Below are 12,416 nucleotides of genomic sequence, written 5' to 3' on the forward strand. Positions count from 1 at the left end.
CAGATGACCTCCCACTCATCGCCTAGGGAGGCGCCCCGGGGATCACGGAGCAGGTGCGCACTCGGGCGCGTCCCCCTCTCGAGAAAGGCGGGGCTGGGCGCATGCGAGGAGGGGCGGACGCGGGGCCTGGGCGGGGCTAGGGTGGAGGACACCGGCTGCTTCAGGGGTCTCGGTCCGCTACCCGGCGCCGCCAGCTCTGGGTGGGGGAGGGACACCGGAGCGCCGTCGGGGTGGGCGGGTCCTGTCGAGCAGCACGGCCCGGGGACGCCGCCGAGTCGCGCGCGCTGCAAGCCCCGAGGTTACGTGCGTGAAGGTAGCATTTCCTTGTGGGGGTCGCGGTGGTCTTCGAGGAGTGCGCCTCCTCCTGCTTAGAAGGAGACGCGGGCCGGAGGCCGGGTCCTGCTTCCGGCGGGTGGAGACCCGGAGGCGCCGGCGGTCCCCGCGCTTTATTCCGGGCATGAGGAGGCGTGACCTGGCATCCCCGCGGGGGTCGCCCGAGGCTGGGGGGTGGCGGGAGCCCCGAGGAGCGGCCGCACCCCGGATCCCGGCCCCCAGGCGCCTCGCAAACCCGGCATTTGATTTGCCCCGAGGTGGGGTCGTCTGGCGGGTTTTACAGCCTCGGGTGGTTCGCTCCTCACGTGTGTGTCTTTCCACAGGGCCCTGCGCAGGACCCGCGTGCGCGAATTCAGTAATTTTCTTCCTCTGTGGAGGGTAAGCTTTGAGAGGGCCGTCCGCAGCCTCCCGCGGCCGTCGGGCGCGCACTCGGGGATATTGTTTTTACGGTAGTTGCGGAAAATGCGCAGTGGTCACGGGTCCGCGTGTTCGCTTTTGCGCGACTGCCGGGGGGGGGGGGTGGGTGGAGGGGAGGGGGGGAGGTTCCGGGAGGGTAGCGGCGGAGTTTATGTTTGCCATAAAGAGATGTCCGAGACAGAGGTAGACTTAGACCTTTCCCGCGACTTGGGACATTCTGCACTCAAAGGGGACTCGTTTTGTCTTGGCCCGTGTGCCCGGAAACTTTTCCCAAAATGTGAAGTTGAATGGATTAGGAGGCTTTTCTCAGGAAAAAAAAAAAAAAAAATGTTGCAAAATGCTTTCTTGAATCCTTTGTTTTAACTGTTAGGTCTTGGACCCTCCCCAGTTCCGAAGGCTTCTCCTGGTCTGGGACCTGGCCTGCCTTTTCTCTTTCAGAGTCTGGCTGCAGAGGTTGGGGATGGGGAAGGAGAGTAAAAAGCTTACACAGCCCTCCTCCATCCAGGGATTCTAACAGATTGCCCAGTTCAGGTTCTATATAACCCTCTCCTTGCATCTCAAAAGGTGTTTTCAATCTACACATATTTGGAAAATTTCAGTTTTCCTATGAGTCATTAAAAGGAAACATGCCTATTTTAAAATTTAAAGTTTTTTTTTCAATAAGCATATCTTAAGGGCACAGAGAGACTTTTGAGAGAGTGTAAAAAATTGCTAAATCAGTGGTGAGAACACCAAAATGCTGGAATCACTGCTTTAGGAAAGATTTTATTTGACATAATACTTCTTTTTGTCTTATTGAACCCTCGATGATACTGTAATTGATTTTCATATTTTTTTGAAATTGCAGTTTTTAGATTTAGAAGGCAGCTGAGGTCATGTGGATTGCAAAGACTGTAAATATTTTTTACAATATTTCTAAAAAAATTATGTTTTGTTTTCTACCTGGATGATAAACTCTGGGGAAGAAATGTTGGCCCTTAGCATAATTGACTCTTCCATTAGAAAGCCATGTGTTTTTTGGGGTGTCTGGGTGGCTCAGTCAGTTAAGCATCTGACTTCATCTCAGGTCATGATCTCACGATGTGGGTTTGAGCCCCACCATCAGGTTCTGTGTGCTGAGAGCTCAGACAGAGTCTGGAGCCTGCTTCCCATTCTGTGTCTCCCTCTCCTCCTCCCCCCCCCCCCAAAAAAAAAACAAATAAACATTAAAACAATAAAAAAATAAACAAAAAAAGAAAGCTATGTGTTTTAAAGCTGATCTTCAGCCCATCTGTCCAGGCCCCACCTTTCTTGTCATTGCACCCATGATTAGGATTTCAGACCCCTTAGCAGATGCCTTTTAATCTGTGGTAGCAGCAATGAGATTTCTAGTTTGCTGTTTTAGAAAGCAGCTTAAATAAAGGACATTTGATAATAATTTCTGTTCATTTTCATGTTGCTGCTTCCAACAACTTTGTCTAGGGTTTTAGGTAGTTTTGAATCTTCTGTTATCTGTAATATTCACACAGTATTTCTAGCATTGTGATGACTGAAAACTTGAAACTTTCTAAAATACTTCCTGTGTATTCATTTAACCAATTCTGGAAGAAGTGATGATGCAAAAGATAGTTGTTTCCATTGCTGCCACCAGATTGGCTTCAAGATGTTCATTTAATGTCTTTGAGAATGTTCTTCTCAAGAATACTGTTGGAGATTTCTTAAATACTCTTAGAGGATCCAATTCACATGTTCACCTGTTCCGCCAAATTAGTAAAGATAACAAAAAAGGAAATTGGGTTAGGGTGATTAGGCCACTAAGTGGATTTTGAGTCATTGTTACATTCTTTGCTGAATGCTAATAAATCTTTTCAAACTCTAGACTTGCACTAAAGATCAGTGTCAAGCTATCCTTTTTTGGAAGTTTGGTTTATCACTTGATGGGGTCCCATAGTCTGATTTTATGTTCTTCTGTGGCTCACAATTCCACATAGTCACTCTGAAACAGCAAACAAGTGTCCTCAGTACCCAGGGAAGTAGTTCATCTGATTCTGAAGACTCCAGTGAATTGATCGGTGATAGGTACTTACTTACCATCTTCTTAGGGGTTTTAGATAGTAATTCACTGTTGTGGTACCCTTGCTAGATTACTGCTGTATTCTCCAGCATACACAACGGCCTGCAAACACAGAATTAGTCAACTTGATACCTCAGCAGAAAATTTTCTGCAGTAAATAAAATTGTGTGACATCTGATGAGGGGACTACAGGTCATTTACCTTTCCCTTATTTTTGTGATATTCCTTTGAAAATGTGCCAGTAGCTCCTTTCTGCCTACTTCCGGAGTGGAATACAAAGTGGGAGAACCAGCCTTGCCATTAGCTTGTAAATAGTAGTTCAGATAGTAGTAGAACAACGGGTAGTGGTGGGGAAATGAAATTGTGGATGTTAAACTCAAATACGTTTTCCCTATCTGTGCTCCAAAGCTCTGTGTTAGGAGTTGGATTCAGAGAGAAATTGAGAGCTGGCAGGTAGTAGATAGCAGCTATTAGAAATTTTTAGTGGATTAATAGATTGCCCCCCACCACCTCCTCTGTATAGTTGAATTTGGCTTATGAAAGTAGTAAGAATGCATTTATTTATTTATTTATTTATTTATTTATTTATTTATTTTTTACTTTACGACATTTATTCATGATGCCAAGGCAGTGAATTTTATCCCGATGTAGACCTGTTACTGTTTTCTTCTATGTGCATAGAATGCCTCCAACTCTGGTAGGTCACTGTGCCTAAAATTGGTCAGACCTCAAAGATGTTAGGAATGAATTGATTATGAATGAATCAGTTATATCTATCAACATCAGTGAAAAACTTAAAAAACCACAAAAGCATGTGTTAATAGGAGACTAGTCAAATGATATTTGATAAAAATTTATGTCTTCTTATTTAATTATCATTACTCTAGTGGCATTATGTGCTCCTAAAAACTGGAACTGAAAGATTTAACACAGCCCATAAGCAACTACATAAAATCTTGGACTACTTAAACTTTCTGTAATATCTCTCCATACATGCTCATTAAAATATGAATTTTCAGAACTCTCTGATTGATCGCAGCCTTCTGAGTAGAACCTCCAGTCTCATTTTGAGTGGTGACGTTCCCACTAACCAGCTGAGTTGTTTTTATGGACTGGTTTCCTCCCAAGTAGAAAATAATTGTTTGGGAATCAATAATTGCTAAACAAAATCCTTCAACGTAATGCGATCGTATCTAAATATCCTAAGCATAAGAATTATTGGATTTTTCCTTATATATTCTGATGAATGTATTTTTGTGGTATTTTGCCAAGCTAGGAAGTGAAATCACATGGATGTTGGTGAGTACCCCATGGCAGCTGTTACTTCATGTGGTTCGTTCGGAGTGAACTATAACTTGGAAGCCTCCTTTAGGTAAGAAAGTTGGAGTTTGAAAGAGAAATCACCAATTCTTTTCAATGATCATGTATGTTTAGGTTAGAATTTTTATGTCATGGTTTTCAAGCTAATAAAGATTAATTTGTCTTGCCTTCTAACATATATTTTAATGGTGCTTCCTGGAACTAGATTGTATAAAATTTATGATTTGTGGGGGCACTGGATGGCTCATTCACTTAAACGTCCAACTCTTGATCTCAGCTTAGGTCTTGATCTCAGGGTCATGAGTTCAGGCCCTGTGTTGGGCTCCATGCTGGGTATGAAGCCTACTTAAAAAAAAAAAAAACAAAAAAAACCCCAACTTTGTGGATGGGTTTTATACTCTGAAAATAAATGTACACAAGGAAAAGGGAAATGAAATGTTATTTTTAACAGAATTACTGGTATTCATCTAATATCTGTTATTTCTGGTGATTTTATCAGTGAATTGGCAATTTAATATTTTACTGAATAAACAAAACAATCCATGTTATGTAGAATCAGATTTAATGTGTAGCACAATCCCTTTGTTTACAACTGCAAGGCAGTTTTCTAACCTGATACTTAGATGAAATTTTCATTTGGCTTTCGGTTTCACTGCTTTTCCAGTGAGGGATTATATTAGCGACAACTTTCTTGGTGATAATTTGTAAGATTTTAACAATACATTCTGTAAGCTTACCGAATAAAACACGTACAGGCAAAATGTTTATAAATGTGCTCTCAATTTAGGATCCACTGTACATTCTTTTACCTTACTTGGGCCATTGGATTTCATTTTAGGGCATTAAAATTAAAGAGTAGGTCAGCCCTTTCAAAATAAGTGTATTTTGGAAAAAGAAAACAAAAATAAGCATATTTTGAATAAGCTTTGAATTATTGATGTCAGCAGTTTGATATATTTTATGTTATGTCACTGGACCGTTTCTCAGTCATGCGCATAACTGGTTGATTCATACTAAAATGTGTGTGGTAGCTCTTGAGATATACCTTTGCAACTATTTTTGCTTTTCATTTTAGTTTTCCAAACCCTAAAGATGACATTTCATTTTTGTAGCAACTTAATAGGTCTGTCCTGCTTTTGGGATCCAACTTTCTCCTGTAATTAAGAAATGTTTCACATCATACAGAGATATATATATTTCTAATGTTCAGGGATGAAAAGAGGGTTAAATAGTCTACCAAAGTTAAATAAAGTTCAGAACCACTCTTAGCATTATTTTGCCTCTGAAATAATTGTGTGCTTAAACACTTTGGATTCTTACGTAGAATGTACGTACACACAAGATAACCTTATATACTTGGGTATATCTGGACCTGAAATTTGCTGGAACTTAGTTGTGTCTCAAGCTGGCTAATACCTAGAGATTCATCATGTCTTTTTGTTGGAGAAGACTACTCATTCCTTTGCTATTGAGCATCAGGTGCATTGCTTACAAGGCTCTGTCCCTGGTGTGTCCAGCTTCAGTAGAGCTCCTTTGTCCTGGGTGTCACCTGAAAATTGTGCTTCAATTTAAGAAATGAAATTAGTTCAGAAGAAGGCACTGGACAATTTAATATAACAACAATGACTGCAACAATGATTAAGCCTTTACTATGTTCCAGTACTTAGGGTACTCTAATCCTCACAACAGCCTTATGAGATGAGGTACTGCTATTCTCCCTGCTCTTCAGATGAGGAAACTGAGGCTTAAATTTGCTCAGACAAGATTGCATGGTTAGTAAATGGCCCGGCTGGGACTTTTCCAGGCCTATGCTTTTGATTATGTTTTACTGTCTTTCAGAACCCCCAGGAGTTGTTAGCACAATTGCACTGTGATGCTTTCTTCTCTGTAGAAGTTAGTAAGAGTACAGTAATTGACCAGGAATGAGCCTGGGACACACACTGCTTCCATAGACGTTTCCTTTTAGAAGCCTCCCCAACCACTCCCTCCCATTCACAAACTCAATCACATACCATTGCTTTATTCTTCCAGTGCAACTTGTCCCAATTTCAGGGATGGCATTTCTCATGCTATTTCACGATTTGACCATAGCTCTTTGAGAGCAAGTTCTCTCTTACCTCTATATCCCTAGCATGTCGCAGTACCTATCAATGCAGGAAAGTAGATTGCTATTAAAATTTGTTAAACTGTTTTTCATTTTCTAATGTTAATCCATACAATTAGAAGACACATGTCTAGGAAATGAGGAAAGTGTTATCACTTAACATCTTTTGATGTTTACAGAATGAAGAGGAACAGTGTATCTGTTGTGAATAAAATTGTCGAGTCTTCACCAGCAGTGAAACAACCAAAAGTTGGGTTCTACTCTTCTCTCAGCCACACCCACATGCACACTGTTCTTCTAGACTGGGGGAGTTTGCCTCACCACGTAGTATTACGCATTTTTCAGTATCTTCCTTTAATAGATCGGGCCCGGGCATCTTCAGTATGTAGGAAATGGAATGAAGTTTTTCATATTCCTGACCTTTGGAGAAAGTTTGAATTTGAACTGAACCAATCAGCAACTTCATATTTTAAGTCTACACATCCTGATCTCATTCAGCAGATCATTAAAAAGCATGCTACCCATCTCCAGTATGTCAGCTTGAAGGTAAGAAAAGTGTTAAATAGAACGACTTGCATTTTGTTAATGTCATTTTTTTTGTAGATCTAGATCCCAATATTGAAGCGGTCGATGAAGTTTGCAGGATTTTTATTCTGAACAATTTCCTGTTTTTCTGTAGTTATTTGCATAGATTGAGGTAAAGAACTTGAGCTATAACTTAAACTTCATTTTGCTTCCTCTGGATTGTACTACTAAAATTCAGGTCATTGTAGAGGATTTGAAAGCATGGAGCACCTAAAAAGTTACTGTGTCACTAGCTCTATTTCTCACTTTTTGTCTGAGACCTTTTGTATAAAGAAAAAATACTAATTTGTTTTATAGCTTGACGGGATAAATACAGTTTTGCAATTGAATTCTGTTAAATAGTTATATTGCCAATAATTTTCTGATAACTTACCTTCAGGAGATTAAGATTTAAAATTGTCTTTGTAGGTTGACAGTAGTACTGAATCAGCAGAAGCTGCCTGTGATATACTTTCTCAGCTGGTAAACTGCTCTCTCCAGACCTTGGGCTTGATTTCGACAGCCAAACCAAGTTTTATGAATGTGTCAAAGGTAAAGATGCCAGGCTTTTTTGTGAGATAAACAAAAGTTCTTAAATATTTCAATCTAGGCAAAAAGGATTCTTTTACTAGAAGTAGATGGTGTCTTCCTTATATTCAGAGAGTTAATTGAGGCAGTTTTCTCTTGACTAGCACGTATTTTTGCTGAAATAGCTTATGCATGGTTTCATTCTTTACATATATTTTGTAATTTTAATAATTGTTTCTACAGTAGCTATCGTTAATGTAAAATTCAGATGTGCTTAGGATTTTCAAGTGCCTTACTTAGTTTCTTTGAATATAGAGTGTGTATGGCCAATAGTGGATGTTTTTCTTGTAATTCTATAGCTTCTGCATTGGAGGTAGAACAGCATAATTCTAAATGAACTATACCAATTAGGATGATATTGGTTTCTATAAAATAGAAACTCTAAAACGATAGTAGCTTACACAACATGGCTGAAGTTTATTTCTCTTACATTAAAGAAATCTATGCATGAGCATAGCTGGGTGAAGCTGTTGGGATCTCGAGCCCCTTCCATGCATTCCATTTTCTTTAAGGCATTTTCTTCATTTTCACCGTCCAAGATGGCTTTCTGAGCTCCAGCCATCACATCCTGTTCTAGGCAGCCAGGTGGAAGAAGTGGGGAAAGAAGGGTACGCCCCCTGCTTTTCAAGGACGCTAGCCATGAGCACCACATAATGCTTCTGTTGGTATGTCAGGGGCCAGCACTTAGCTGTGGGGCCACATCAGGTTTCTGTTTGACGAGGAATATTTCTTAGCTCACTGGTAATGTGCCCAGCTAAAACTTGAGACTGGATTACCAAAAAAGAAGGGATGAATGGTTGTTAGGAAGCAGTCAGCAGTCTCTGCTGCATAAACTAGTAACTGTCTTCATTCAGGCTTCAGCTTGGATGCCATCTCTTCAGACAAGCATTCCTTGACCAATTTTGCTAAAACAGTGCCCCCTCCCCCAGTTACACTCCACTATATGTCAATATTTTCTTTATAACATTCATCAGTGCCTGAAATTACCTTATTTATTTAGCATGTTCATTCTCTTCTCCTAGAACAAAATGTAAGTTTTTTGAGGGCAAGGGTTCTATTTTGTTTATTTACCACTGTAAACCTAGAGTTAAGTAGTGCCTGGTATGTAATAAACACTAAATTACGGGTGCCAGTAAAACCGGCTGATGGAAACCTTCCTGTTGAAGAGGACCGAGGAATAGTAGCATCTTCTCTCTCATAAACTGGGTCATGGCTCTCAAGCATTTCCACTAGCTTGTTTACCTTTTTAAGAGACAGGGAAAATGGGTCATTTGGGGATTAGAGTAATATAAGCCATCCGATGGAAACTTACTACTTCTAAACAGTTATTTCCTTGTATATGAATGATGGAATCAGATTAGCCTGAAATTGTTAGATTCTAAGCTGTCTCAAATGCAGCCCATCAGCTTCTTTTCTGGGTAAGCTGATGCAGTCACGAGGGTGAGGCAACAGTGATTAGCAGACTTCCTTTCAAGCTCTGCCTTTACAGTTAAATGAGTTGAGTGGCTTCCGGTAAAGTTGTGTATCTCTCTTGAGTGTCAATTTTTTTCACTTGTAAACTGAGGAAATATAAAATACAAGGACAGTATTTTGTTAGGCATAGGCGTAGAGAGTGCTTGCTGAAGGAATATATGGATACGATAATGAAGTGTGTACTCCAATGCTTAAAAACATCCTTCAGGACCATAAGGGTCCATTGAGAGTTGATGAAAGGGAAAGTAAACCTTAAATTTCTTAAGGAAAACGTGATGTATTTCTCTAATAATTTTTGGCACAATAAAATTTGGTAAAGAGATCTAGCTATCCACTGTTTAAAAATTTATATACATCAATTTACAATTAGTATAAACCAGTGTGCTTGATTATAAATGAACTGAGACATAACCAGTTTGGTCATTCTTTTTTTAAAAATTTTTGTAATGTTTATTTATTTTTGAGAGAGAGCACAAGCGGGGGAGGGACAGAGTGAGAGAGACAAAGAATCTGAAGCAGGCTCGAGGCTCTGAGTTCTCAGCAGAGAGCCTGACATGCCTGACATGGTGCTCAAACTCACCAGCTATGAGATCATTACCTGAGCCAAAGTCTTAAGCCTGTTGCTTAACCAACTGAGCCACCCAGGGGCCCCTCCAATTTGGTCGTTCTAATAGGAGTAATAGAACCTTTGGCAGAATCTGGATGGACTTTGAAAAAGGGAAAATGATCATGCATGGATTTGGTTTTCAGGCTATCTGTCAAAAATTTTGAAATTGTATGCACTTTGGAGTCTTTATTTAATTTTCTACAAAAGGCATATCACTAAAGAATAAGATTATTTATTTATTTATTTACTCATTCATCAACAAATATTTATTGATCTCCTACTATGTGCCAGATATTATTTTAGGTACTAGAAATACAGGAGTGAATAAAACAGATGAAAAATTTGTTTATTCTATGGCAGGGGTTGAAAAGATTCAGACAGTCAGTAGTTTAGGCTCCACAGGCTGTAGTTCTGCAGCTCCTCATCTCCAGCATGGTAGTGTGAAAGCAGACACGGACAGCATGTAAGTGAAGGAGCACAGCTGTGTGCCAGCCACACTTTAATTGTGAGCACTGGAAGTTTCATATAATTTCCACATGTCACAAAATATTATTCTTTACAAAACTTTTTTCAGCCGCTTAAAAATATAAAAACCATTCTGAACTCAAGAGACATACAGTAACATACTAGGTTGGATTTGGCCAGCAGATCATAAGTTGCTAGCCCCTCTTCTAGGAAATAAATATAATTATATCCTTTTAATATTGGCAATCACATTCTTAAGATGGAAAATAATTGGAAGATGTGTGTATGAAATTTTGGAAACCTTCTTCCTTTCTTACCATTCCATTTATCAATTGTAAAAGTATGAAAGTATACTTTGTCTTCTACTGACTAATGGTGTCATGAAAAACACTAACATGTTGATTGCTTTTACTGTGTTTTTGTTAGTGTTGATATAAGTAGTTTTAATGGCCTATTTGATTGAAGCTTTAGATGTTTGAATAATGTTTCCACAATTCTTTCCTTATTGCCGCGGAAGTCTCATTTTGTGTCAGCACTTACAGTTGTTTTTGTCAACTCAAAATCATTATCATCGGTCAAAATTGAAGATACACCAGTGGATGATCCTTCACTGAAGATTCTCGTGGCCAATAATAGTGACACTCTAAGACTCCTAAAAATGAGTAGCTGTCCTCATGTTTCATCTGATGGTACACTATATCTTTTTAAGCTTTTTTGATGTTTTTTTTTTATTATACTAATAGTCACAATGTAATTTCATACTGAAAAGTACATGCTTATGAAACAATTGAAAAAGTAATATTTTTTCAAAAGAAGTCAATCTGTAAACTAGGCATAGTTTAAATTGCATCTAAAAGTATTTTAGTCGTAGGTATATTTTATTATACATATATTTTTTATTACTACATATAATTATATGCCTGTATCTTGGCATCCATCTCAGAAATCATTTCATGTCTATTTTGGCAAATAATAACTAATGTCAAATTTAGATTTATGAAATGTTGTATTAGTATCAGTAATTCTTGGTTCTTAAAAGTTTTTCCCTGTTTCCTGCAGGAATCCTTTGTATAGCTGACCATTGTCAAGGCCTTAGAGAATTGGCATTGAATTATTACATTCTAAGTGATGAACTTCTCCTAGCCCTTTCAAATGAAACTCATGTTCGCCTTGAACATCTTCGAATTGATGTTGTGAGTGAAAATCCTGGACAGGTTGAATTTCACACTATTAAAAAACAAAGTTGGGATGCACTTATTAAACACTCCCCTGGAGTTAATGTTGTTATGTATTTCTTTTTATATGAAGAAGAATTTGAGGCATTCTTCAGAGAAGAAACCCCTGTTACTAACCTTTATTTTGGTCGTTCGGTAAGCAAAGCAGCTCTAGGCCGGATAGGTCTTAACTGTCCACGACTAATTGAGTTAGTGGTATGTGCTAATGGTCTTCAGACTCTTGACGATGAACTTATTTGCATTGCTGAATGCTGTAAAAACTTAACAGCCTTGGGCCTCAGTGAATGTGAAGTGAGTTGCAGTGCATTCGTTGATTTTGTAAGACGGTGTGGGAAAAGGCTGACCCACCTCTCCATAATGGAAGACGTTTTGATCCCTGATGGTAATTATAACCTAGATGAAATTCACACTGAAGTCTCCAAATACTTGGGAAGAATATGGTTCCCTGATGTCCTGCCTATCTGGTAATTAGCTACCAAAGATTCTTAATTTTTTTTTCTATTGGTAAGATAAGCTTCTTTCTGTCTATGCAAATGTAAATTTTAAGATGCATTGTTGAAATATTTTAGGTAAGGTATATTAACATTTGCAAACTGTCTTAATGGATTGCAGCAAAAACATTTGAAAAAAAAGTAGGAGAAATTTTAAGAGCGAGAAATATCCATAAACAGGGCTTAGATCCTGTATTGTGGATTAGGTAGCTGATATGCTAAACGCTATCAGTGGTTTGTAGATGAGTTCCTCAGCCTTCCTCGAAGGGATATTTTAGCTTGCTAAATAAATTTATAATATTGAGCTTCGGATCCCTAAATTATGATGTTTATAACTTTATATTGCTTTAATTACTTCTCTTTTATCTTGGTATTAGTGTGTTTTACAAGATATGTAGTATTAAAAACTAAGAGTAAAATAAAAGTATAGTTACAGAGGCTGACTTAATTGTACTTAATTTTTAGCACTATATAAGATCATATTATAATTCAGTAAACGATTTCTAATTTCTAATACACTTTGAATTCTTTATTACATTAGCTTGAGAGAAAATGCGCATTAGATTAAAATTAATACTAATTGTTAATAAAAATATTCTAATTGTTCACTGATTAAATATGCTTCTGAAAAATTTAAAAAGTAAATTTTGCAGAGTGTCTTTGGGAGGGAATCAGCATTTACTGACCTAATCCTCTGTATCTAAAATTGTCCCAGAGGTCCTTTGCAGAAGTGATCTTCTAATTTCATTAGTGACACAACTAAAAC

At 38.6% G+C, this 12,416-nt stretch overlaps 1 protein-coding gene across 2 annotated transcripts; it reads left to right on the top strand.

Annotated features, from left to right (window-relative positions):
- Positions 1-209: 209 nt before the first annotated feature.
- On the top strand, positions 210-12,106 carry LOC102961923 (F-box/LRR-repeat protein 21). Of its 2 annotated transcripts, none has more exons than XM_042958999.1 (7): positions 210-313; positions 657-711; positions 4,076-4,175; positions 6,407-6,773; positions 7,221-7,343; positions 10,442-10,613; positions 10,984-12,106. In XM_042958999.1, exons 3-7 carry the CDS (start codon positions 4,093-4,095, stop codon positions 11,625-11,627), a joined length of 1,389 nt encoding a protein of 462 aa, XP_042814933.1. In that variant the 5' UTR covers positions 210-313; positions 657-711; positions 4,076-4,092; the 3' UTR covers positions 11,628-12,106. The 2 variants fall into 2 exon arrangements, with proteins under 2 accessions (XP_042814933.1, XP_042814927.1); XM_042958993.1 differs by having other exon boundaries at positions 4,080-4,175.
- The last annotated feature ends 310 nt before the right edge of the window (positions 12,107-12,416 follow it).

The sequence above is a fragment of the Panthera tigris genome, chromosome A1 (assembly GCF_018350195.1).
Source record: "Panthera tigris isolate Pti1 chromosome A1, P.tigris_Pti1_mat1.1, whole genome shotgun sequence".
Taxonomy (NCBI): domain Eukaryota; kingdom Metazoa; phylum Chordata; class Mammalia; order Carnivora; family Felidae; genus Panthera; species Panthera tigris.

Bases quoted from the DNA above. Each gene is read 5' to 3' on its own strand.
- LOC102961923 (XM_042958999.1), top strand. From the start codon at position 4,093: ATGGATGTTGGTGAGTACCCCATGGCAGCTGTTACTTCATGTGGTTCG. The intron at 7,344-10,441 runs GTAAAGATGCCA...TTGCCGCGGAAG, and splicing joins GTTTTATGAATGTGTCAAAG to TCTCATTTTGTGTCAGCACT. The intron at 10,614-10,983 runs GTACACTATATC...TGTTTCCTGCAG, and splicing joins TCCTCATGTTTCATCTGATG to GAATCCTTTGTATAGCTGAC.